The following is a 27,383-nucleotide window of genomic DNA, read 5'->3' on the forward strand; positions in this document are numbered from 1 at the left end:
CTCTGATCTGACTGACGACTCAATGGCCTGGCTGGAGCATGTGACTTAATAAGACTAGCACGCCTCAAGAAAGCCTTGACCTCGGGTAAGTTCGTAATACACCGAGAGAGACTCGTAATCCCTAGAATTGTGTAAGGGTGAACCTTGAGGAATAAAGGCCTGGCTTGATGAACTCTTGGGTTTAGGCAAAGATGTCTGGCTCTCAAGTTTTCCTTGGTGGCTAGCCTTCCTTGGGCCCTGACTTAATCTTCGGCATTACCATAAGTCTAATAGGTTAGCCTGCCTAATGAGTTCATCATCTGGGTTTCTATAGACTTTACTAAGTTGATGACCTCTAGAATTGGTTTTTTGAGGAGTTGGTGTGTTCCTAATTGGGCAACATCAACTCTAAAGCTAGACAGAGATGGGTGGTGTGCCCTTAGGTAGGCAATGTCATCCTTAGACTTGAACATTTGTGGGAGGTGCACACCTGACTGGAGAGCATCTTCCCTAGACCTAGACTTACAAGTTGAAGGTAGGTTCAACCCTGATTCTTTAGTCTTGGGTCGAATGCTCTGATTGTTTTGAGTAGCTCGAGCCATACTGACTCGCTAGACTCTAAGGCTTGGTTGAACTACAGATGGGTTAGCTATGCTTAGCTCTGAGTGTGGGATTATGGACCCACTGAAACTTGATATCGACTGACATGAGGCAGGGTAGACCCAGGGAACTGAGCCATAAGTTCCTGTAGGTCTAGTCATTCTAAGGGGTTTAGATTGTGCAATAGACTTAATAACTGAGTTACCACGAACTATGGACATAACTACAAGACTATGTAAAAAATCTTTATTTATTTATTTTTATTTTTTAATCTATTTAAGAAAAATGTCTTTTAAAAATGTGACAAAGATGCTTTTAAAAGAAAAAGATATTTTTTTTTAAAAAAAGAACAAGATAAAGTCAAGAAAATTCTAAGCTATGCAGATAAGGCTTAAAAGAAAAGATAAGATAAAAAAAGATAAGATCTATTTTATAATCTAAATAGATAAAGTAAAGAAAGCCTAGATCTATTTTTTTTTTCTTCTTCTGTACATTATATCATGATTTAATTTTCTATTTGAATTGGAAAAAGTTTATATAAGGTTGCAACCTTAATTGTAGAATTACAGATGGACCTAAAAAATCCATCGAAAAATGTTGTATGAATTTTGAAAATCCCTCTAATTGATCATCTCGACATCGAGATGTATGAATATGAAAAAAAATGACTTTGAGTCTTAGAAAGAGTGCATATTGCAACATATTATCTAGACTGTCTATTTCGAGATTCATATGTTTACAGATCTACTTGATTTTAATCATTTTTGGAGTTTAAAATTTTACAATTAGTGATGAAAATAGATTTTAAAATAACCTTAAGAAATCTTTACACCAAATTTGCATATTATGATAAAATTTGAAAGTGCACCTTAATTGGATTGTTTAAGGTTGCAACCTTATAAAAACACACCCATTTGAATTTTCTATGCATTTTTATGGCATGTTAAGAGTGGCTTTATTATTTTAATTTATGTTTTTGTTCTATTTGAAATCAGGGTGTTTAGGTAGTTCTGACAAGAATGCTTTTCTCTCATCTTTTATAAGTCTGCCATGGATTTATTTGCTTTGCTTTTTTTTGTTTCCTTACGGTAAGCATTACTCTCTATGTCTAATCTGGTAAAGCACTCATGCACTGATTACTCTTACTTGTTTTTTTCTTATTTTGACCTTATTGGTTACATCCGGTTGAGATTTTGATTTTTCCCTTATCTTTTTTTGGTTCGGCATCCAATAAAGAATAGATGTTTGGCTATTATTTATCTTTTTTTGAAGTAAAAGCACTATTAGATCAGTGTTCATATGAATCACTATGATGATCTGGTTTTTTTTTTTTCTTGTGGAAAGAGCAGTTTCTTAGGTCTTTCTTCCATTGATTAATATTCCATTCTTCTTAATATTCCTCTGGTTAATTTATATAGTTCCTTATTTATACCAGGGGATTGTGTATTGGCTATTATTTTGTTGCCTTGGGTCAGAATGAAGTGATTCTAGTGGACTAATATTTGATTTTCAATGCATTCTTTGGTATTGTACTCAATAGGCTTAGTTTTTTTTCTTATTTAGTATTATTATTAAAAAAATAACCCTGGATTTTTCTCAATTTGGTAATATGTTGGATGAATGGAAGAAACTTTATTTAATTATAAAATATTTTTAAAAACCTACATTTCGCACATCATATCAATGAAATACATAATAAACAGTATTACAGGTAGTTTCTAGCTTTCCCATTGCCAAACATGTGAAATTATCGGCAACACAATTTATTAAATAGGTTTCGAGCGTTCACCCTATCAATTTTCACCTGCTTCCTAGAATCTAGGAAAGTTAACAGGGTGAATCCTGAAACTTATCAAACGCTACATAGGAGTTGGTGAGAGGAAGGCCACACCTCTCTGACCTAGTAACTGCTTGGATATGGGCTGGGTCAGGTCAAACCCAGCTTGAAAAAATAATATGGGATACAAATCCAGACTTAGACCTAACCAGACCCAAAGTTTTTGGACCCGAACCCAGACCTTTACCCAATTAGTGTTCGGGTTCAACATTTGGACTCGCATGTGACCTACCGAGTCTAATTCTTGGATCCATATCCCGGTTGAGAATACTCGTAGGGTCCAAGCCCATTGCCACCCCTCCTCTTAACCTAAAGTGAGAAATAATTAGTTATGCCCAAACTACCCTCCCTAAACTTTAAAATGCCCATGGAAAATACAAAATACTAAAAATTTCCAAAATACCTAAAAAAATCCCAAATTACCTTGCCCGCCTTGAAAATCTTAATATCGCAAAACACAAACAAGAGAATCCGAACCCAGCAAGGAAGATCAAAACTCGAAAAAGAGGACTTGATATAGTCGACCTTACTCAATTTGATCATCTAGGATCTGCATCGATGCTGTGCAAACCCCTGCGAACGCGATGGAGATGAATGTTTTACCTTTCAAAGGTTTGCCTGTAACAACAAGGTCTATGAAGGGTACATCCACAGACAAACCCTAACCCATACGAGAACCACTCCTTGAGAGATGATTTGAGAGCAAGAGAAGGGGGTAGCCACGTGATGCTTCTTTCTCTTGCCTCTGCAAGCATGCCACCACTTTTGCGTTCCCCATATATAGAGGGCTCTAGGCCATCAAGGTTTCTTTGTCCCTGTACATATAAGACGAGCATTAAATTAGGAAAGCCCATCCAAATCTCCAAACCTCCTCTCGCTTAAAACGAACAGAGTGGCTAAATTCTACGGAAGAAATTGTGTTGAACAAAGTACCTCATCTTCTTCAAGCGAGGCTCCATTTGCAAGCTTTCATCTTCTTCAACAAGGTAAGGTTGTTTTTTTCTGGCTGGTTTTTTTTTTTTTGCTTGTTTTTCTTCGACATAGGGTTAAGATCCTCCACCAAACAATGTAGGATTTCCCTCATAGGAACCCTCGTACAAAATACCTCATCTTTTTCATCAAGGTTATGGGTTTTATTCTTGTAATTTTCCTGGGTTTTCCCTCTAGATAGTGCTGATTTTTTTAGTTACCAATGCAAATATTTTTTTTCTATGGTTTCTCATAGAAAAGACCATCTATGCTATGAGAGAATGGGTACTTTATCTTCTTGGTTTCTGAGTTTTTCGATTTGTGCTCTGAACTGTGGAAAGTTTTGCTATGATGATAAAGAATAATAGGATCTCCATGAATGGTTTTTTTCCAACTAGGGCAAAGTGCTGCATATATTTGTTTTCTGGCTTATTGTGAAAAATGAATGAAAATTATTTTCAAGAAAAATATGAATGAAAATAAGCATGTTGAAACAATGGTCAACCTCAGCAAGTATTATTGTCACGCAGGGAAAGAATGCATTATTGTCACATTTGTTGCGAAGTTCTTTTGTTTTGTCACCACTAGGGCAAATTTCTTTCGTTTTGTTCACATTTTCTGCATTATTGTCACACAGGGAAATAATGCATTATCGTGAGAGGATTGGATTATTGTCATGCAGGGAAAGAATGCATTATGAGGATTGGATAATAATCTTCATGAGCTTATTTCATCTGAGCTAAAACAGGGGATTCTATAGTGAATTTGATTATAGTACACTATCCCCATTAAAATTTTTGAAATTTTTTTACTTGGATGATGATGATTGAATGGACTATGGTTTTCTATAGTGAATTTGATTATGATTTTGGCATGCTTGACCCAATTTGCAGATAATGAAGTAGTTTTTTTGTTTATATAATGTTGGTTTCTTGTAATTCGACAAAGTGTAAAAAAATATAAATTGTTTTTACGTCTCAACTCATAGTTTAATGAGGTGTAACACAATGTACACATTCATTATGGTTTCAATTTATAATGGGGGATCTGATAGTGAAAATTCAGAAATAGTTAGCTATTAACTTGAGCATGCTGTTTGGTATATATTTATATTTTGATTGATACATTGCTTGCCTTACATGAAACCCAAAGCCTGAACTCAAATGTCAGTTACTCTTTCGTTTGGCAGAGAATTGGATCATTTCAGAAGTATGATTGTAGTACAAAGTTTAAATTATCAAGCAATTCTCCTCATATATGTTGAGAAATCCGTCATGATCAATATGCTTCAGCAATTCTCCTCATATATGTTGAGAAATCCATCATGATCAATATGCTTCGGCACCCGATTTTCTTCACTGGGTTCTTTGATCGTTCCATCAAATGGGTATGCCAAACCCATTCTCTTCGACAATCCAAACCAATAAAATTCATTAAATTGGGGAAGAAAAGGCCTCAAAGATTACCAAAAAGATTACCAAAATCACATGAAAAGGCAGAGGATCAGAAACCAGTTGTTTATATGAGAGCTGTCATTGAGAATATATCCAGAATTTTAAGGTTTTCTACATGGGCTTTGGCTTGTGAGCAATTGGAGAATCTTTCGATAAAATGGGATTCCTTTACAATAAATCAAGTGCTCAAATCCCATCCCCCAATGGAAAAAGCGTGGCTCTTTTTTGACTGGTGTTCACATCTTAAGGGCTTTAAACATGATCAGTTCACATATACTACAATGCTTGATATATTTGGAGAAGCTGGAAGGATCTCATCTATGAAATATCTGCTAAATCAGATGGAAGAGAAGGGTATAAAGATAGACACGGTTACTTATACTTCGGTTCTCCACTGGCTCTCGAAAGATGGGGACATTGATGGGTCATTGAATGTTTGGAAGGAAATGAAAAATAAGGGATTGGCCCTCACCGTGGTTTCTTATACCGCCTTTATGAAGGTCCTTTTCGACCATAATAGGCCAAAAGAAGCTGCTGCAGTCTATAGGGAGATGATTGAAGCAGGATGCTCCCCCAACTGCTACACTTACACAGTTTTGGTTGAGTATCTTGCTGGATCTGGTTAGTGGATGTGATCATCTTTTTTCCCTTTTCTTTGTTTTACATGGATATAGTCTTTTAGATTGTGTTTCATGAAACCTTCATTCGTACGATATTGTCACATGAAATTTCTGGTTGAGATTTGAGGGGAGAGAACAAGAGCAAGAAGTAGTTAGTCTAGCTATGATCTTGGTTGTGATTATGGCTTCTACATTGGTTTTTGTGATTTTTTTCGTGTGCTTTCAAAGAATCTCACACTGTTGTCATATATTTTTCATGTACTTGGGCATCACTGATGGTGTGAATTTTGTCAAAAGAATGTAAGGGAATCATAACTTAACTTTATTTATGCTTCATGATTAGAGAATCGTCTTTGTTTAATCTTGATACCACAATGTAGAACTGCTCTAATGCATGCCATCTTTGTCTAAAATGTGTGCTCATACCAGTACTAATACCTACAGAGATTGTTATCGATTTTTCTTTTTTATTTCCTTTCTTATTTGCGAATTTGCTCATCAGGTGTAGTTCTGCCTATGTTGCATATAAACCAAGAGATGAGGGGTTCAATTATAGAATTACAGAAAGAGCAAGCCACCAAATACAAATCTGTAAAAAGAATATATTCATAGTTAACTCTTGTCAGTATGAGGTAGTGTTTTTTTTTTGGATAATTGTGATAGAATTATTATTTGACCTATGGAACAAAGTAATGCTTCACTTCACCCCTTGGCACATAATCCCAATCCTTGAAATCATAGTCTTGATGATGATAAAGTCTCATGGTATTTGTCATTTTTTGGCATGGTTTACTTTATTTATATTAGGAAATAGAACAAAACTAAGTCCCCAGTTTGCTACCATGTTTTGGCATGGTTTTCTTTATTTATATCAGGAAATAGAATAAAAGTAAGGACGTGAGTGAAAGCATCATTAGTTTTGAATCTATATGTTGCCAAATACTATTTTTTAAGGTTTATAGAAAACCAAAATCCTCCATGTCCAACATGTATATCCATGCCTACGCAACATGGATTCTAGGTTTATTAAAACCCTAAAAGTATATTTATCATATGATATTCCCAAGTCCACCTCAATAGCAGATGATAACCTATTGAGATAATTGCCTCATTCTGGATCATAAAAAGGTGCAGAAAAATGTACTCTATTGAATCATTTGTAAACCCTCACTTACACTTCTGAGTTTTCTCTTGATATGCAAATCTAGAGACTTTTTCCAGCTGTGAGCTACTTTTGCTATATCGCAGATATTGTCTACAAACTAAGACGACAACAGAAGGTGAGTTGAGAGTATGATTACAATGGCCAGGAATAAGAAGATGAAAGATTGACATGAAATCATCTGGAGAATGAAACATGTGTTAAGAACGACGTTCGGCAACCTGGTCTGGTTTCTCGGAACTGGACATTGGCCGTGGCCAGTTTTGGCAAGTTAGGGTGAGATCAACAGCCTTGACCACCTTAACTTGAAAAATATAATTTTTTTATAAATAATCTAAAAAAATAATAAATTTGTTTGTAACAGTTTTTTTTTAATGTTTTCTATTGTTAGGAAAAGAAGTATTTTGGCCATAAATACTTTTTTTTAACATTTGCCCCCTTTTTTTTTAGATTATTTCTAAAGTACCCCTGGGCACAAATTGATTTATCAAAATCCAGTTTTTCACTACTTTTTTAATCTCATTTGGATGTATTTTTTTGAATTATACTTTAACCATATTTTTCATATTTTTTGGAATTTTTTGAGATTTGTTTTAGATTATTTTAACCCTTTTTTGCACGGTTGGGACCTACCCGGTTGATGTAGGTTGCCTAGAGCGGTTCCGGGTTACTCGGACCTGGCCAGGCCAGTTCATGCAATCGAACACTGGTTAAAAATTTAGTGCCAGAAAGATCGTTGTACAATGAAATAGACTAATGTGGAGGATTCAATTGAAAAAAAGGAAAAAATAAGAATTGTACTAGTGCTACTTGGGCCCATAATTAAAGATGTTGAGAGGTATTATCCCAGCTTTCTAGTGGGAGGAAAATACGTTTGTGGTATCATGTTCATCTATTTACATCATGTCCACTTAAGTGATAAGATCACAAATAAATAATGGAAGTTTCTTTCTTTAGATGTTTTGATATTTTTAACAATTGGTGAAGTTTTTGTTTTTCTACTGTAGTATGGAACTAATATTGCTTCTCGGTTGTCATGTGAAGTATGTGAAATTCATGTGAAATATGTGAAAAATTCCTTGACTTTAGATCTTGGGAGAGATTCTTCATTTGGACTTTTTGTTGTCTCTAGAATTATAAGGTAAAAGAAACAATAGTTCTCGAAGACGTTGAATCTTTTTTTTTGAATAATGTTAACCTTAAATTGATAGAGAGAAAAGAAGAGTACAAAAGACCTTAGCAATCCGCAGAAAAGGATGCTCAAGGGAAGACATAATAAAAGGCAGATCGAGTCCTTTTTTAGAGGTTACAACTGAGTAGCAACCTAATAAAATAGGTCGATCCGAGGATCAACAAAATAGAATAGTCCAAAAAGCTGAAAACCCAAAAAATGTCAGTTGTCTGCCATCGTAGCTGCTTCTTTGGCGAGCGTATCAGCTTCTTGGTTTCCTTCTTTCCATGTATGCATCCACACGACGGACATATTCCTGCTAAGGTGATGAATCTCGTCAAACACTTGTGCCAGGAACCAGGGGGGTGAGCAAGAAAGTCTCTAAGCCTAAGAAATGGTGTTCTTGAAGTCGCCTTCCACCACTACAGAGTGAAGGTGGGTTGTATGAGTTTTAAGCCTTCCAAAAGCACGAGGGCTTCGGCTTTGGCTTCCATAGAGTTGTTATAGCCAATATGTTTGCAAACTGTGGCAGTGTAGAGTCGAGGTGGTCTCTAAGAATGGCTCCTACACTTGACGGGCCCGGTTCCTAATGGAGCAGCCATCGAAATTCTGTTTGAGCTCTCCTACTGTAGGGGGCTTCCACCTAGTGGTCCTGGATAGACGCACTTGATGGACTTGGAGGACATTGCTTCAATCGTGGCTGAAAGCCGATGCTGGAATTCCTTTAAAGCTGCGATGGTTGGTTGCCCGGAAGGTGATTGTGGACTTGAGCTTGTCAAAAACTTTGTTCCAAGGGGAGTACTTCCCTCCCCAGAATGTTCTGTTGTTGCGCTCGATCCATAGGGCCCATAGAGCAGCTGCCACTGATGATTTCCAGAGTAGTATCCCCGCCTTTGTCCAAGGATAGGGTTTGATGGCTGAACAAATGGATGTTACCTCTGTCGGTAGCACTCACTGAACATTGAATAGCTTGAAGATTGGCCCCCAAAGATTGAAGGCAAAGGGACAATGCAGCAATAGATGATTGTTTGTTTCCTCAGCTGCTTGACAAACATGACGCATCGATTGAGTATCGGAATACTCCTTCTCTGCAATTGATCTACTTTGAGGACTCCCTAAGAGAGAGCTAGCCACATGAGGATCTGGATTTTGGGGGGGCGAAGGAGTCCCAGGCTTGAGCAGCTATGGCCACAGGTGCCAAAAAGGCTTCGATAGAAAGAGGAGAAGGTGAATAGGCCAGAAGGTGCAGGTGCCCAAATCATACGATAGGTACCTGTGGGTAAAAGGAAGCAGTAGGCGTGTAGTTCTGCCGCTAAGTTTATGAAGCTCACAATCTCCGGGTCGCTAAGAGCTCTTCTGAATATTGGGTTCCATGAGTGAGAGGACCCTGTCGATAGCATTTCATATGCTATGGTAGCCCCTTGATCTCGAGTTAGAAAATAGAGATCAAGGAAGATCAGGGAACTTGTCCCTTAGAGGAGTGTGGCCTAACCATAGGTCTTGCCAGAAAAGAATATGGTTCCTTGATCTCGGATGGAATCTAATTCAGGACTTGAAGGCATTGAAGGTTGAACATATCGACCTCCAAATGCCTGAAGATCTTTGGTTGGTCCTACGGTTTGGTAGCCACAGTGTATTGGAAAGATGGTATTTGTGCTTGATTATATTTATCCACAGCTGATTCCTCAAGTTTGTCGTGTGCGAACACCACTTACCGAGGAGGGCTAAATTATGAGTTCTAAGGTTTTTGATCCCTAGTCCTCCCCTTTGCCTAGATTGGCAAAGTTTGTCCCAAGCAAGTGAAATTTGTTGTTGGCTCCATCACTAGACCAGAAAAACCTTCTCATTAACTGTTCAATCCTGGAGCTTTGCCACAGGCATGCGGAATAAAGACATTTAGTAGACTGGGATGTTAGCTAGAGTGGCTTTGATCATAGTTAACCTTCCTCCCGGAGAAAGGAAGTGACCCTTCCATCCTGCAAGTCAACAGTCCACTTTGTCTATGATGTGAGACCACAATCTCAATTTTGGTTTGCCTACGCAGAGTGGTAGACCTAGGTATTTGGAAGGGAAGGCCACGTGAATCCATGTGGGTAGGGTACAGTGGGTACAATGTAAAGTGACAGCACTAGTGGGTACAGTGACAACATCCTTATCTTGATCCATGTTGGTGATGGTGACAACATCCTTATCTTGATACGATCAATCCGTGTCATAATCCACTGGTAGTCCGTCAGAGTCATAACTAGGAGAAGAATGATTAGAGGGACTATGTGAAGGTCCAACATATGAATCGTCACTAGAGCTGGAGTTGATCTGTCCTTCTGGAGGAGGTGGATGATCAGCTAGCCATAAGTGTAGTTGGTGAAGAAGTTTTGCTCCGAGAGATGTTTCGTCGTTCCATATTGTAATTCTTGCAAAGACATCCAATAGAATCCATTCTGGCTGGATTCTGTTAATATAGAACGTGATATTTTTCAGCTCTTTCCATAGATCTGTCTGGAACATCCAGAAATTAAGGAGATTAGAATCATACCATCCAATGGTTTGGATTTGAGGTTGTTGGGTAATGAAGGTTTGTTCAGGAAAATTCAAAGGATGCAACTCTAGGTGAAAAGCTATGATGACATGGGGTTTGTGGTAATAATCAAAAGATTCAGTCCATGGATTATAATGATAATGTTTCAAGAGGAATTTGAAGGCGCTAGGATTAGGGCGAACATAATATAGTTCCATTGTCGGAAATGACAATGTCTTAAATAGGACAATAATTTTCGGACGTGAAAATTGAAACAAATATGGTGGTTTTGGGTGAGGTACTAGAAAAAGCATAGAGCTTCTTTAGGCATATTATAAAAATGTCTGGTTTGGAAGAGAGATAAAAATGGATAATTAGGATGGCATCGAATTCCTTGAAAACATTCTCCATGATTTCTTACCAAAACCTTATGCATTTGCTGTTGCATAAATTTCTTCAGGAATTTCTCTTGGCTCATCTTCTGTGATCTTGATAATAGGACCCATGAAAGGGATAATCTGGAAAGAATTTTCTTCTTGCTTTTTTCTTTTGGAGAACATATAAGCTAAAATATTGTTTTTTCCAAGAATATGCTTGACCGAAAAATTCCATTGAGAAAACCAATTTGCCCATCTGAGAAGTTGGGGATTTGGAAGTATTTTGTTTTCGAATTTGAGCATATTTGGAAAACTTGACATATCCATCTCAACTAAAAAAGAATGACCAATTAGATGAAATTGAAAAATTTCAATTCCTCTTTTTACTGTAAGGATTTCTTTAAAAGCAGAGTGACAATGTTGTTCAGAGTCGTTGAGTTTTCCACTTTTGTATCCACAAATCATTCTTTCCTTTTCTTTTTCTTCAAGTAAAATACAAGCCCAATATTCATCAAAAGCATCAGTTTGTAAAATTCTAGTTCCATCAGAAGGAATTTTCAAATGGGGAGGATTTTGAGATAAATCTTTGAGCTTAAGAACACACTCAGTCTGCGTGTTAGACCATGGTGGTACATCTTCTTCAAAAGTAAAGAGAGAGGACTAGTGAAGAGAGAGAGTTTCGGAATGAAAGGAGACATTTAATTTACAATACCTAAAAACTGTTGAGTTTGCTTTACACTATGAAGGACATCTGGGAATTCTAGTAAATGTTTTGCTACATGGGCTGGAGTGTGTACATGCCATTTTGAAAATGCATGCCAAGGAAATCAATTTCTGTTGTAGCAAAAACACATTTTTTCTTTGAGAGCATGATTCCAAATTTACAACAGAGGGAATAGAACTTATCAAGTAAGGTGATATGACTCTGTAAATCCAAAGAGAAAAGTAATATGTCATCGATGTAGATTAGTGGCTGATTTGAAATTGGCTAAAAAATGTGACTTAAAACTTTTTGAAAATAAGTAGGAGCATTTTTTAAACCAAATGGCATGACTGTCCACTGAAAATGATAATTGGGCAAGCAAAAGGCTGTTTTTGGACGGTCATCCGGATGAATTCCTATTTGCCAAAAACCTGATTTCAAATCAAATTTAGAGAAAATATGTGCATTTGAAATCTAAGAAAACATAGCTGTTTGATTTGGCAGAGGGAATTTGTCATCAGCCAAAAAATTATTCAAAGGTTGATAATTGATGACTAATCTAAGTTTACCTCATATTTGTTCCGCTCTTTTATTTACATAAAAGGCTTCACATACCCAAGGAGAAATTGTGGGTTCCATCAACTGTTCCTTTAACAAACTTTGAACTTCCAGTTGAGCTTGAACTAAAAGATCAGGATTCAGTCCTCTGTGCGAAGCTTTTGTGGGATTTATGTCCTCATTCTTTTTGAAGGGTAATTTGACATAAAAATTCTGGTTTCTCCAAGGAGGATTTGTACATTTTTTGAGAAACTCACTGTGGGAATTGGCACAACAGTTTGTCAATATTTTTTGTTTAATTGTTTCTAAACTGTGTGTTTGGTCAAGGGATGCAATCCTAGGCGAGGTAAGAGTTTTGTAGTGTAATCCTTTGGAGGTCCATTGAAGTTTTACCTGATGTAGAACATCAAATCCAAGTAAAAGATCTTTGTAGAACATCAAATCCTAACAGCTTGTGTTGTATGACTAGTTTCGGGAAAAGTTTGATCAAAACAGGTTTACCTATTTGGTTTATGGAAAATTTTTCTCCATTAGCAGCTCTAAAGGTGTGGTGGCATGGTTCCCAAAATTTTTTTGGTAGCAAACCAGGTTTTAAAATATTAGCAGAGGCACCTGTATCAAAAAAGGCATTAATGGATAGTGGGGTAGCATAGTGTTCAGGTTAGATTTGAACCAGGGCAACTGGGGAAGGTTGAAGAGGCAGACTGGCTATATCTGTCTTTTTTTCTTGTGGTGACAATATCTCTGAGTTCTCAGTTTTGCATATTTCATTTACTTCATGTTCTTCATAATATGCAATTGACAACAATGTGTCTGAAGAATGTTCATCATGTAATGAAAACACCGACTCGAGATCATCATCTATTTCTTCATTCATGAGCTGAGAAAGAAGATTAATAATCTTCTTCTTTTTCCGTTGGTTTGGACAATTTTTTGCAAAATGTCCCTGTTGGCCGCAAACATAACATCTATTTCCTTTCTTATGCCTGAAATCGTGAAATCTTGATCTCCGAAGAAACTTAAATTTCTTAAATTTCTTTTTGTGTCTTCTCTGCTTGAAGTTTTTGTCTTCTTTCTGAGGTTTTGGGCAAATGCATGTTTTTTCAGAATTGCATTTGATTTTGAGATAAGGTTTGTCACAAGATTTTCCTAATAAATGTTTGTTCTTTTATATTTCTTTAACAAACTCAACTTGATTGCACAGTCTTTCTAAAGCATGGAGAACATATTGATATAACTCACCAAAACTGGTGTTTTGTATCGTTAGTCCTTGATTCTCCATTGTTTTAGTGGCTTCTTTGCTGAGAGTTGGTGGCACAGATTTACTTGTTTGAGATTGACATCATCAATTCCACCTATCTTGTGATATCTCTTGTTCATTTCAGAAAAATGTTTTTCAAGGTCATGTCTTTTGAAAGAACAACATTTAAACTGAAAAAACTCTTCTCTTGCAGTAATTTGCTCATGCCTTGTTGGGCCTGAAAATTCAGAGACCATATAGTTAAGAAATTCGAGAATGGACTCACTATTTCTTAATTGGAGTTGTCTATATTCTCCAAGGCTTATGTACCAATAAAAAAGGCGTCCCCGTAAGCTAACAATAACTTTTGAAATTGTATGGGATAATGTGTTTTCTGGATTGAGCATTTCAGCATACATCCAACCGTGGATTTCTCTGAATCTAGCATTCCATTTGGATAGTGGAATATCATCAATAGTAAAGCTTTGCGAAGATTGACCATGGGTAGGATTGGGTTGAGGTTCTTGGAGGTTTTGAGGTCTAATGTCTTCATCCATATCTATGTTTGGGTCTGGGTCAGGCTGTGGTTCTGGAGGATTCATCATTAATAAAGATTCTGAATCGGTAGAAGAAGTAGAAGATAATTCTTCAGTGATATTTTCAGATTCATCAGTAGAATTAACTTCATTTTGGAGGTTAATCTCGTCAGGGGCTGTTAAATTCTTTAAAAAAGAACTCACATGGTTGTGGTTTTCTAAAGGAATAGGTACTTGGGTAGGAATAGAAGATGTACTCACTTCAGAGGTTATGACTTCAGAATCTGAATCAGAATTCTGAATCATTTGGGATTCTTGTTTCATCTGAGAAGTTACCGGAGGAGATTGGGTAGCTACTGGTGTCGTAGTTGGCTGTGGATTTGGGATTGGGTTAGAAGACGAAGATGGAGTATTTGGACTTTGTCGTTTTCTTAACTGGGGAAACATCAAATGTTCAAGAAGCTGTCTTTCTTGTTCAAATGTTCTCAGAGGTCTAAATCCGTAATTCCTGGGAGGATTTAAACCTGTTGGAGGGTAAAGTGTTATGGTTGGAGGAAATGGGTCTGGATTGCTCAGGGTAGGATATGTGTGGGGTTTAGGCATTGGCAAAAAGGGGTGGAATTGGGTTTGTTGTTCGGGTATCCTGCTTTGGGACTTCCAGAGGTCTTTCTCCAAACTTTGAAGTTGTTTTTCCAAAGAAGCTTTTTCTTGCCCTTTTTGTATCAGCAAATATGACTTTTCATTGATATCCTTGACCGTGTAAAGAATATTCATCAATTCTTCATGCAACAATTGAATTCTTTCCTTCAGCTGATAATCAAGTTTACTAATCCTTAAACTTGAGTAGAAATAGCATTTTGTTTTTCCTCTATTCGTAGCAGAGTTAAGTTTTGAGATTTGGCATTTTCAGCCTGCCAATTCAGACTAGCTTCTGCTGGCGAAATAGTTTTTTGCATTCCAGCAGCGTCTCTCATAATAGGATTTTTGATTTTCCAAACATGTTTCTCATTTTCTTGGGGTCTTTCAAAATCATGTAAAGGTGGAAAATTTGAAGTATAACTTGAACTCTGTGGGTCAAACATTAAACGATTTGGAATCTCTCTTTCTTTTGGGTCATCCCATCCTGAAGGGATGATATCCGAAAACTGAGGACTCACACCAGATTTGGAACTACCATAATTAACATAATAATTCCATTTATTAGCACATTCACCAAGTAGTCCTACAGTGGGATCACCATTCAAGTATTTTTCATGAAGTAATTGTTGTGATGATTTTTTCTTTTTCCTTTTTTGTTTTGGGAAATCATCCATTGTTTTTTCAGGTGTAACACATGAAATGCAATTGCAAACATCAAACCATTGGTGTCCATCAGCAGTAATTCTTTCATAAATCGGTCTTCCTGTTTTATCAAAAGCTAATATAGGAACCTTTTCCAATAAACCTTGAAATGAGTTGGAAATATTTCTCTGGTTACGTTTCCAGGTAACTGTTGATTTTGGAAATCTATTCTGACAGTTCCATCAGGATTTTTGGTTATTCTGGAATTAGTTTGTTGCAGAGGTCTTCCTTGGTTTTGAAGATTCTCATAATTTGTCACCCAAGTAGATGGAATTAACTCCAACAGTCTCTCTCTAGAGATTTGTCTAGGAATATTATGACAGCCAGGTTGGGAATTGTTATCTATTTTTATAAACAAGCCTTGGTTTTCTTGTTCTGGGGATAAAGGAGTAACCATATCAAAAGCATGATTCTGTAATCTATAAACCATTTGATAATAGAGTGTAGCTACAGTGGCTGTTTCAATCTGCTTGGTACATGTTATCTGTAGTTGGACTTTGAAAGCTGAACTTAGAAAAGGGTCTTTAATTAGGATATTGAAATTTGAAAAAAAGGTAACGAAAATGGTTCCGACATTCAGGGTGGTTTGGACAGTTCCGATACATGCATGTTGACATTCTAAAAATCTAGAATCTAACAAAGCAATTCTGGATACTGCCTCCATACCTTTTCTTCCATGGAAAGTAAGAGCAAGTTTAATGGCACCAAAGTAGACATGGGTGTAACCTTCTTTGATCCATTGGGGGAATAGGCTATTAGGTAGGGCTATGGTGATGTATTGTTCAGATTGTATGGTTGGTATTTGGTGTTGGTCAAAAGAAGAGGCTTGGACAAATTCTTTTATGGCTTAAGGTGTGTTTTTTCCACAGTTTTTTGATTATTTTAGTCGAAATCAAACTGGATTTATCATAGACATGATAAGGATCAGTTGGGATTTAGTTTCAGAAAACCTTTCTGGAGTATATGTGATTTCAAATAAATGATCTTGTTTTGAAAACATAGGACAAAAATTAGAACTAGTAGAAGGAGACTCAAAAATAATAGAAATAGTATCCTCTGCCATTAAAATAATAGTTTAGTATTTTGACTGTAATTTTGAGAAAACAAAAGGTAAGGCCAGTTTTCCTTTTATGTTTAACAAAGTATGATCCCTAACCACGACACTCAGTCTTTAAAGGGTTCCTGTTATTCTAAACTTCAGAAAACATTTGAAATTAACCTTCAATTCTTACCATGTTTTCTGATGCGAGAGATCCTAGACCGGCTAGGCAGACGCAGAGCATACTAATCTCAGTAAGAATAAAATGTTAACCCAATCAAAATAATTAACTTTTGACTGAAGACCTCAGCCGCGATGGCAAATAGAAAGGGGGAAAAGGGATCCTGAAACCTCTGCTAGAGGGGAAGTATGCTTTGGGGGAAACCATTAATGAGGATGGAGAAATGAGGATGTGAGTAACATGCTCTCATCCATCCTCTCCATTTGGAATCGAATCCCATCCTGGATTGAGATTCTTCACGAATATCCCAGTCTACATGGTCGTAGGCCTTCTCCTAGTCCTACTTACTACAATTCCAAGGGCTTTTGCCAGATGTCTTGAATGAATACACTCATGAGCCACTAGGGCCCCATCTAGGATTTGTCGATCCTTGATGAAAGCACTTTGGGAAGTTGAAATGACTAAAGGGAGAACCTCTTGAAGGCCAGAGGCTAGGACTTTGGCTAGGATTTTGTAGGTGGAGTTCACCAAGCTTATGGGATGGAAATCTTTCAGTTGGGTTGCCCCTTCAACTTTGGGAATAAGTGTGATGAAAGTGGCAATCATGGCCCTATTGCTGATACCCCTTGAGTAGAATTCCTCAAACAGTTTGAGGAAGTCCTCTCTAAAAGATCCCCAGAAGAGTTTGAACGGTGCAATAGGGTAGCCATTGGGTCCAGGGGCCCAGTGTCTAGGTAAAAAATGGCAGCTAAGATTTCAGGTTCTGAGAAAGGTCTCTCTAATCAGTTTGCTTTGTCTAGAGGTAGAACAAGGAAGTCAATGTCCCCCATGGGAGGTGAGGGACCGGGGGTGCAGAGAAGAGATTTTGGAAATAGCCAAGGATGGCTTGCTCAATATCGGGAGGATGGACCATATGGTATTCACCTACCAGAAGGTGTGATTGTATTGCCTCTGCGCTTGCAATTGGCGGTCTTATGGAAGAATCCAGTGTTGAGGCCCCCGGTCTTTAGCCGCTTAATCCTGGATCTTTGATACCAGAAGATTTCCTCTTTCTTTAAGATGGCTTGGTATTGGAGCTTCAGTTCATCTGTGAGTGTGGATTCAGGGATTGAGAGGGCTCTGGATTCTTCTAGCGAGTCTAGAGTTTGTATGGCTTGCAGAGAAGCTGATTTTTGCGGTCCTAAAAACCCCGGTAGACCCTTACTCCAAGATTGAAGGTGAGGCTTCAATAATTGCAACTTGCGTTGAAGTTTGAAGCCAGCCCAGCCATCAACCATATTCGACAGAGCGATGCATCATTCTGGAAGTAGGTTAAGAGTGACTGTTCTTCTAACCTAGCCAGTTCGAACCTGAATGGTTTAGGTTCAGACTCTGCCGATTTGGAGTCCGGAAGAATGGGACAGTGGTCGGAGGTGGGTTTAGGGAGAGCCAAAGTGTGGGTCCCAAGAAAAGTAGAATCCCAGTCTATAGAAATTAGGAATCGGTCAAGCTTTGAGAGGGTGGGGTTGGATGAATGACTGGAACATGTAATTGGGCTTCTTGACAGGGAAGGTCAAGCAGATGGCTCAAGGCGATGAAGTTGGAGAAGGCTGACATTGCCGGGGTGATGCTAGTTGAGGTGTTTCTCTCATGGGACCACCTCGTAACGTTGAAATCCCCACCTATACACCAGATGGGATTGGGTAGAGTGGCAACCTGGTTGAGTTCTTCCCACAAGAGAAGTTGGTCGATGTTTGAATTGGGTCCGTAGACCATGGAAAGTTTCTAGGGCAGGCCACTAGGGATCCTAGAGAGTAGGATGGTAACAGAGAATTTGGAAGCTTGGTGGGACAATAGGGAGTGTGCAGTGGGGTCCCAAATGATCCATATTCCTCTCGATGCCCCTTCAGCTGGGAATGCGACCCATTGACGAGGTCTGCACCCCCAAACTTGTCACACCTGGATCAAAGTAGGTTCAAGTAGTTTTGTCTCTGTAAGAGCCAAAATGGTGGGTTTAAGCATAAAGCAATTGTCCTTGACTACCTGCTTTTTTTGTGGCAGCCCAAGCCCTTTGATATTCCATGAGAGTATCAGCATTCGGTGAGAAGGCAAGAGGAGAGGTCCTGAGGGACCACCTGACCAGAAGACCTGTGGGGTGAACTTTAGGTAGGATAGAGGAGAAAGATTGGAGGAAGAAGGTCTATCATAGTTGATAGTACAAGCCAAATTGGCTAACTCCCGGGTGCCTTTCTTGCTTACCTGAACTCGTGACTGCAGCTTGGCCTTGAAGAATTTCTGAAACGGTCCTTCGGGTCCATATTGTGGGAATCACTTTCAAGATGTCTCAGATTTGTCCTTGGCCCTCGTCGATTCTATTGATATAGTTCGAGTCCACTGGGGGGGGGGGGGGGGGGGGAGAGGATCCCCCATGGTGTCCACTGATAGGGGTGATCTTGTTGAGTCCAAGGTGGATGGGGCAGGGAAACTGAAGCCCGTCTGCTTCGGTGGGTCTGAAAATGCTTGTGGAGAGATCGAAAGGGTCCCCTGTCGAGGTAATAACTAGTTTAACGAGAGAAAGGGGTGGGGATGAACAAGTTTTTCATAAGTGGGGGTGAAACGAGATGAGTGTGAGGGTGGAGACATCGAAGATGGGTCAGGCTCAGGGTTGGTAATGGGGGAGTGAGTGGTGGGTTGAGAGGCAATTGAAGGCCCTGAGAAACAGAGGTAGGAGAAAAGGCATGTTGAGAAGGGTGGAGGAGGGGTGTGGGTGGGTTAGGGGGAGGCCTAAGTTGGTAAGGGAAAAAAGGGGTTGAGAAATTGGGTGGAAGTAGGGCAGCAAAAGGGTCAATGAAGGTTGGGGGAACAAGTAGAAGGGATGGAGGATTGAAGTTTGGGATAAGCATGAGGATGGGAGAAGGATGAACAATCGGGGCAGATATGATGATGGGGTCTCCACTTAGAGGGTCAGCAGGGAGACCCACTAGGACAAGCGGGAGCAAGGTACGAGGTAATAGGTTGGGGTCCATTGGTTCTATAGTTGTCTCCTCTTGAACAGGTTCCTAAACAACCGAGAGAGAGAGTTCGTGCTTCTGTGATTCGTATGCTCGAACAGGGTCCAGAACAGCCGATGGAAAGTGGTTGTGCTGCTGTGGTTCGTCTTCCCTATCTGAATCTAAATCAATAAGAAGGGGAGAAAGAGGAGGTGACAGGGCAGGTCCCTAACGAAAGGGGGATAGAAAGGAAGCCATAGGTTTGGCCAGGTAGGACAAGGAGTGGTCCCTCGTAGCCACCTCAGGATATTGTGGTGGCAATGATGGTGGAGCCACTGTGAGGTGGCGGTGTGCAATAGGTGATGTTGGGATGGGAGGCTTAGGAGATGGTGAGGGCAGGCCGGGAAAGTGGAGCTTGTTTGGTAGGGAGCCGAAGAGGATTTGCTTCTAATGTATCGATGGAAGGTGGTGGGAGGTTTGGGTGGTCTGCCTCGGAATTAGGGTTAGGAGGGTTGTAGGTGTCAAGAAAGGGGGGCGGCGACTTACAGGTGTCATGTGAGGACATGGGGGGGGGGATGTACATCTGAAAGTACCTGAGCAGTCGTTTGTGCCAATGTATCATCAGTGGTGAGCGGCATTGTTAGGGCACTGTCAGAACGAAGTGGGTGGCCTGATCGAGCTGGGTCGTCTACGGCCTGACCTGAAAGCTCTGGGGACTGCCGAATGGCATGGCGGCAGTCAAGGTCAACGCTGAGATTGCGAGAGGCGGTTGGAGTGGAGAGGGATAGGGGAGGAGGGGGTGGAGGTGGTGGTTGGGGTGGAGGTGGAGGAGGTGGTGGTGGTGGTGGTGGTGGTGGTGGCAGAGGTGGGCTTAAAAGTGGGGTAGGGAGGCTGGCTGAGGTGGATGAGGAGCCTGAGGAAGTAAGATAGGTTGAGATGGTGTTGAGAGGTGTCCTTTCCGTGGGCATCTAAAGGGCTGAGGTCTGTGGTTGCTGCTAGTTTTACATAGTGTTTTAAAAAACGACGAGTCGCAACAGACTCGCCCGAGTTGATAGGGGAATCGGTCACACCATGTCGATTCTACTGAAATACGCAAAGTCGCCTTATTATAGAGAAGAACTGTCGAGTCGCTATAATGATCAATCGAGTCGCTACAGTGAACCGTCGAGTTGACGTCACGGGTCACCGGTTTTGTCCAAGAATCGAATTTATGATGTCGTTTAGGAATTGATGACGTCAATTGTTGGAGCTCATTAGAATATGAGCTGCGTATAAACGTACGCTTACGCTCGCAAGCTCATGAGTCGAGGCTCTTCCACACGTCAACCTCACGCTTATTAGGATGGTAACCTACATTTTATACTAACTTAGCCTTTCGAAAATTGTCGATGTGGGACTAATTTTTGTCTCTTTTGAGCGGGCTAGTCAACTGCCTTAGCATCCAGCGTCTGCGCTTTTGGTGCCATTTAAAGCATGCTTTTGAAGCATGCGTGCCATATTAAAATTGCATGCGTGTCAATTAAATGAGCATGCTTTTGAAGCATTCCATATTAAATGAGCATGTCCTCTAATTTATGAATTTAGTGTGGCATATTAATGAGCGTGTCATGTTTCCAAATTAACGAGTCGGGCCTCGTGAACATATTTTTTAATTAAATAAATTACTTAACGTGCCAAATTAAAAAACGGCCATATAAATTTTTTTGTTATTTATTAGTAAAATGGTTTTTTCGATAGGTTTTATTACAATATTTTATTTTTATTTTTATTTTTTTTGTAGCTATTGTGCATATTGCCGATAGGATTTTTTTTTATTTTGTGAATTTTGACATCTTTATTTTTCATATTTTTGGGGTAAAGTTTTTTTGAATTTGTATAATATCACAACATTAGAATTAATTGGTGGTTTTATTTTCAATTTTAATCATATGATATGGAAGCATTTTCTAATAATTTTATAATCACGTTTACTATAATATTATAGTTAATAGTTATATATTGATAACCAAGTCATGTATTTTATTTATTTATTTATTTACATTATAAATTATGTAATGTATTATATTTCTTATAGTTGTAAATAAGATTTTTTAAATTTGATGATATTATGAGACATTTTAGATTCGTTCTTATATGTATAGTAAAATAATTATAAAATATAAACAACAGTTTCAATTTCATTACATAATTTCAATTTCATTACGTAATATTTTTAATATCATAACATTGTGAATTATTTTCAATTGATTGTCAATTTATAATTATCATGTGAAAATAACTTGTATTGTTCAACTTTATTGTCAATTATTTAATGCAAATACATATTGTAAAATTTTAAGTTTTCTTTGACTAATTAATTTTAAAACAATTTGTTAATTAAAACTGTGAATTAATCTCAGGTGCTCACTAATTTGGATGATTCATTCCTAGTTCGAGTCAATGAATTGTCATGCGAATTCAATCAATGACACTAGTGTGACCAAGATAAAGAAAGACGTCTTTCATTTTATTATTAGGTCGTATTTTACTAATTGTATGCTTTATTGTAGTTCATGTATGATAATATACTTCATCCATGATAATTCTATGCTTCTCCTTTTGTGTGATGCAAATTTAATGGTTAACAATAGTTCATATAGGGAAAGAACATCTCAATATTCGCATATTGATGCAAAAAAATGAAAGTTCTTAATGGAGTACCCCCATTTCTTATTGGATTTTATAATGAATTTTAATAAATTTTTTGGATTTTTTTTAAGGCTGAATCCGATCGATTCGGGTTGATTCCCGATCCGGATCGCCAGTTCACCGATCCGGATGGGCTTTTGGGGTGCCCGATCAAGAGCACCGATCTGTTTTTTAAACGACTGGTTTTACGTCTTCTGGAGACGAGGGTCCAATGGTCTGAAGTGTCGGGAGGATGAACGAAAGACTCTTTGTGAGAAAAGGCACTCTGAGAGAGCCCCATCGGCAGTGAGGCGAGGAAGGAGATGCCGTTGACCAGGAACTGAAAATTTGAAAGAAGTGTCCAGCCACTTCTAGATGTACTGGGGATCGAGAATGTCAACAATGAGTAGAAGGGACCCAAGCAGAAGGTTCTCCATCGACTTCCAGTGAACTGCTACAAAGGAGCCACAAGCATTGCTGATGGGTTTGAAATCCTGACGCCAGTAATGAAGGGGAATATCAGAAGCTGTAATCCAAGTTTTTTGCTTGCGGAAGGCTCCCAAATCTTCAGTCCATTTGGAGAGGTGTAGGGAAGCTCCCTTGAAGGAGCTCAGGGATGGACATTGAAGGATGGATACAACTACTGCGACGGAGGGAAATGAAAACAGGTAGCCCCCATTGGAAAGAGGCCTACGCTTGAGCTGTGGTTCCTTCCAGCTAACCTTGGCCCATCTTTCTACGCTTTTGTGGTCATTACGCTGGGGGTGGAAGACACCGACCACGGAGGATTTGTATAGGTTAGCGAGGTTAGAACCAGATGAAGTGGGGAGGGAGATGAGGGGAGGAGAGACGTTACTGCTAGCCATGAAAAAATCAAAACATCGTTATAGAGATGTTAAAAATCAACAAAGACCTTGAATCTTTTGTAATGTGTAAACGTGTAAAAGGATTCCATCGTATCGGGGTTACAATTAGAGGAAAGTCATTGTAGATTTTTTAAAAAAAAATAAATAAAGAAAACCATTTGATATGTGTTGTTAGAATAAAACATTTGGGGCCAATTTGACAACTGGAAGCTGGAGAATTGAGGTTCTGGAGTCTGGAAATTGGAAGTTTTGATATCTAGGTCTAAAAATACTATGTTTGATGAACTGTCTTGAATTCTAGTGGATTATGGAAACCTGTGTTTGATTAAATCTGGAAGCTTCCAAACCTGGAGTTTTTAAAATGAGTCAGTTTTGAGAGCATGTTTGACTATTTCAATGTACCTGATTTTTTTCTTGTGCATCGGATTGAGCTAAAATTTTGGTTATCCACACTTCTGACCCATCTGCGCCTATAGAAAATATATAAAAAATAATCAAATGACAAAAATAACCAAAATAACCCCGAAATGTTTGGGGCATTTTGGTCATTATATTTTTTAAAATTATGTTTATATCTTTTAGAGATGCATCCAATGAAGCAAACGCTCCTCGAGTTTCATTTGAATATGATATTTAAAAAAGTTAATAAAATTGAAAGATGAAAGGAGGGCAAGGTAATAGAAGATGTGTGCATTTCTCATTCTTTGAGAAGCTCGCATATTTAAATATTTTCATGATTTATCTACAATATTATTTTTCCAAGTATGTCCTTAGGTTGTCTTCTTTCTCATGTGGCATGCAAAATTTGGTATTCATCTGTCGTACAACAAAGATTGACCATATCTTCATATACTTGAGGCATGAAGGTCCCCATTGGTAGTTAAGCCATTTGATCAACAAAGGAACCCTATGTGCTGAAATAGATTAATAGATTTATGAGAAAGATTGAAAGTGAAAAAGCTAAAAACATAATAAAGTACTATGGCTACTAGGTTTTATAGTTAGAGATGTTGAGAGGCATTATCTTAGTCTGGAGGGAAGCTAGTACCATCTTGTTACAATGTTCAATTTTTTGTCTATGCATGTCCTCTGCACCCTAATGATTAGCTCACAAATCATACATAACTGAAGTGTTGTTTTCAATATGTGTTGATCTTTCTAAGTCATTGGTGAGGATTATAGGTCTGATATAACCATGTAACTTCAGCTGGGAGCTCATGTCGATTCCAAGCTGATGATGTCAAGTTATGTGCAAAACCCCTCAACTTCAGAGCTTAGGAGTGTATCTTCTTAGGATTTCATGGAGGCCTTGAATCATTTGCAATGTGTGGATGGGGTAAAAAGATTCTGCCTTGGGAGGATTACAATTAGCGAGAGTAATGAAGTGGTTAAAGTAGACTGTATACCTTTGGGACTGGGGTGTTTGAAGTCTTAGTCATTATTTATGTACACTATCGTTTTGCAAGCGCGCCAATAGTTCTTCTGACTAGTATGTAAAATTTGGTAGGCAGCAATCAAAAGAAGAAGATCAACCTATGTTTTAAGAACGCCTCAGACTCAGGACTTGGCAGGGTCCAATATCCGATCCACTTGTATAGACTCAGCCAAGTCTGTGCAAAAATAACAATAAGATATAGAAATCGAACGAGTTTGGCTGGTTCCGTACTGAGTTTTAAATACCGAGATCAACACTTTCCTGGTATACTTGAGGTGCCAGGGGTCCTCTTGAGTTATTGGGCCATTTGATCAATTAAAGGAATCTTCTGAAAATGTTGGAGTCGTAAAGTTCTCCATGTTGTACCTAAGTCACCAGAGCATTTCTTATGCAGTTAGTATCTTGAGTTAATATTTTATTTTTCTTAGTTATTTATTTTCTGAGGAAGTTATGAAAAGATATTATCCAATCAAAGTTATATGTGAATATACTTTTGCATATTTTGATTTTTAATCATATATCTTCAATAAATGTTGTATTCATGCTTATAACTTGACCATGTAGGAGATCTATGGATCTTTATTGAAGATTATTACTGATTATCTGAATGATTGTATTTGGCCAACCTGGTAATATAATAACATCCTGTTACTCAGAAGTAATAAAACTTGGTTCTTGAATGCTCCTATATATAGATATGGAGCTTTTCTTAGTTAGTGAGCTCCTTAGCTGCAACAATTACAAGGTCATAAAGTCCCCCCTCCCAAAAAAAAAAAAGGAAAATACAAAGCCAAAAAGTCTGCTGAATGTGTAGTATGCAAGATGGACAATCTTCCTCATTCACATAAATGGAACATAGCTTAATAAAGCAGGGGGCACTTATTGCTTTATGGGTTTTTATTAATTGCAGGTAACTTCAAGGCAGCATTTGATATCCTAACCAAAATGCAGGAAGTGGGGATCCAACCCGATAGGGTGGCTTGCACCATTCTGGTTCAGAAATGCTCTGAAGCTGGTAAAATACCAGTTTTGTCCCAAACTCTTCTTTACATGAAGGAAAACTCTCTAATTCTCCGGCGACCCATTTATCTGAAAGCCCTAGCAGCTCTGAACATGGCTGGCAAAAGTGAGAATCTCCTCCGAGAAGTCAATCCTCATTTCTCTTTGGAAGGATCCATTGAGGAGGCAAATTCATTTAACATTCATCCTCATATAGACAGAGATATTCTCATCAATCTTTTGGCGCAAAGAAACTTTGTTGCAGTAGAAAGATTACTAGAGGGAATCATGGAGAAGAATGTCCAGTTGGATGCTACACTTATTGCCACCATTATCAGGGAATTTTGTGCTAATTTTAGCTCGTCTGGTGCATGGGTTGCTTTTGAATATGGTAGAAAGGCAGGCTTAAATCTTGAAAGAGCTGCATATATTAATTTAATTGGGTTCTTCATGAGACATGGTTTGCATGAAAAGGTTGTGGAGATTGTTGAAGAAATGGGCAAAATGGGTGTCCTTTTTGGAACTTATCTTGTATCAATTTTGATTTTAAGACTTGGGTCCATTGGTATGCCTTCTTTTTGTGAAAGGATTTTTTATTCTTTACCTGGTGAGCAGAATAATGTCACTTATACTGCTCTAATGGATGCCCAAATAAAATCTGGTTTTCTTGATAAAGCTCTTGAGCTTTACTCGAGTATGATAAGGCATGGGATCAGCGCTTCCTCGGGAACATTTGAAGTTTTAGGGATGGGCTTGGAAGGAGCTGGAAGGTCTCATGAAGCAGAAATATTTAGGAAGCAACAGAAAAAGTTAGCTTGTACTGGTTATCATAAGGGGCTTCTTATAGATCATAATTTATGCAGTGCTCTCTTTGATAATGGCTACAAGGTTGCTTACTGATATGAAGTTGTCTTCATGTCATGAGAGCCAATGCTGAAGGATGCCGAATGACCATTAGCATCAAAAGGCTAGGATGAGGAAGTGTCCACTGTCAATTTCATGAGCTGTAAATTGTGGCAAAACTTCCAAGCTAAGCTTGATGGAAACTTGGGCAAATTTCATGTGGGTGTTACCACTTCCTTCCCTGTTATCTCAATTCGCTTGACCTAGTTGCAAAACATCAAGCTTGGCTACAAAAGCAACTCTTAATGTTTTATTGTTCATGTAGGATGCATATTTGTTGTTGCCAAGAGAGAAATGTTGCTGAGGAGGGAGGGACGGATAATGCTTACATGTGAGAGAGAGAGAGAGAGAGAGAGATTTTAATCAATAGGGCTTCCTCTGTTTCTCCACTCATTGCTCCTAGGATGCTGCTAGCTGGTCATTCATGACAAAATGACAAAAGATCTCAACTGGCTGGGTTAAATGGGGAATTGGTGCCAATATCTTATTCGATGTCAGCAGTTTCTTAGCAGGGCGGTGCTTGGGTAACATGCCATTACAAGTTGCATTTTCTGTGCCTTGAATTCAAGTTCATATTCATATGATTTAACTTGTCTTACAAACTTTCTTCAAAATCAAGTTCTTATGATTGAGCTCGTGTTATGAACTTGTCTTTTGTATTTGCAGGTTGAAGGAAGATAAAAGGTTTGCAAAAATTGTCCTGTGTGGACCACTAAATGTTCAAGGAAGGTGTTGCCTTAGAACCTGATGAGTGAACTCCTGCTATTCAAAGGAGCGTAGAATGATGGACAGGGGTTCTAGTTTCTATTCCTCTTTTATCTGATCCGTTGAATATATTACTGAATAATATGTTGAACTAGTTTGATGAGGGTGTATAATTTGTTTGCATTTGTCCTCTGATCAATCTTTTGTTTTGCTTCAATCGTTATTTTACATTCTCCAGAAATATGCCCAGAAAGAAGGGGGAAGGGGGGCGTGGGGGAAAAGCTCTATCTTCCTCTTATTGTTTCTGTTTGTTTAGAAAAGTAGATTAATGCCAGGTCATGTGTTGTATAAGAAAACAATATTAATGTTAGGACACGGTTGCTACGGGTCCATGTAGAAATGAGTCACCTCTTAAAAATCTATTTTTGAGATGGATTTTTGGACTTAATTTTTAAGGACATGTAATATCATGAATATGAAAAAATAAATAAATTTTAAAATTGAAAATAATAATTCTATTAATAAAACATTTGGATCATTAGTTTCAATTATTT

The 27,383-nt window shown here is 38.4% G+C and overlaps 1 protein-coding gene across 5 annotated transcripts; it reads left to right on the forward strand.

The window, feature by feature from the left end:
• Positions 1 to 2,863: 2,863 nt before the first annotated feature.
• Positions 2,864 to 27,028, forward strand: EMB3111 (Tetratricopeptide repeat (TPR)-like superfamily protein). 5 transcript variants are annotated; one of them, XM_088855756.1, is made up of 5 exons: positions 2,864 to 3,402; positions 4,575 to 5,460; positions 25,133 to 26,283; positions 26,390 to 26,665; positions 26,791 to 27,028. In XM_088855756.1, exons 2-3 carry the CDS (start codon positions 4,710 to 4,712, stop codon positions 26,119 to 26,121), a joined length of 1,740 nt encoding a protein of 579 aa, XP_088711882.1. In that variant the 5' UTR covers positions 2,864 to 3,402; positions 4,575 to 4,709; the 3' UTR covers positions 26,122 to 26,283; positions 26,390 to 26,665; positions 26,791 to 27,028. The 5 variants fall into 5 exon arrangements, with proteins under 5 accessions (XP_088711882.1, XP_006852835.2, XP_088711884.1 ...); XM_006852773.4 differs by having other exon boundaries at positions 26,390 to 26,648; XM_088855758.1 differs by lacking the exon at positions 4,575 to 5,460.
• Positions 27,029 to 27,383: the final 355 nt, after the last annotated feature.

Source organism: Amborella trichopoda, chromosome 13 (assembly GCF_054954075.1).
Source record: "Amborella trichopoda isolate Santa Cruz 75 chromosome 13, AtrichopodaSantaCruz75HAP2 v2.0, whole genome shotgun sequence".
NCBI lineage: Eukaryota > Viridiplantae > Streptophyta > Magnoliopsida > Amborellales > Amborellaceae > Amborella > Amborella trichopoda.

Bases quoted from the DNA above. Each gene is read 5' to 3' on its own strand.
- EMB3111 (XM_088855756.1), top strand. From the start codon at position 4,710: ATGATCAATATGCTTCGGCACCCGATTTTCTTCACTGGGTTCTTTGAT. The intron at 5,461-25,132 runs GTTAGTGGATGT...TATTAATTGCAG, and splicing joins TGAGTATCTTGCTGGATCTG to GTAACTTCAAGGCAGCATTT.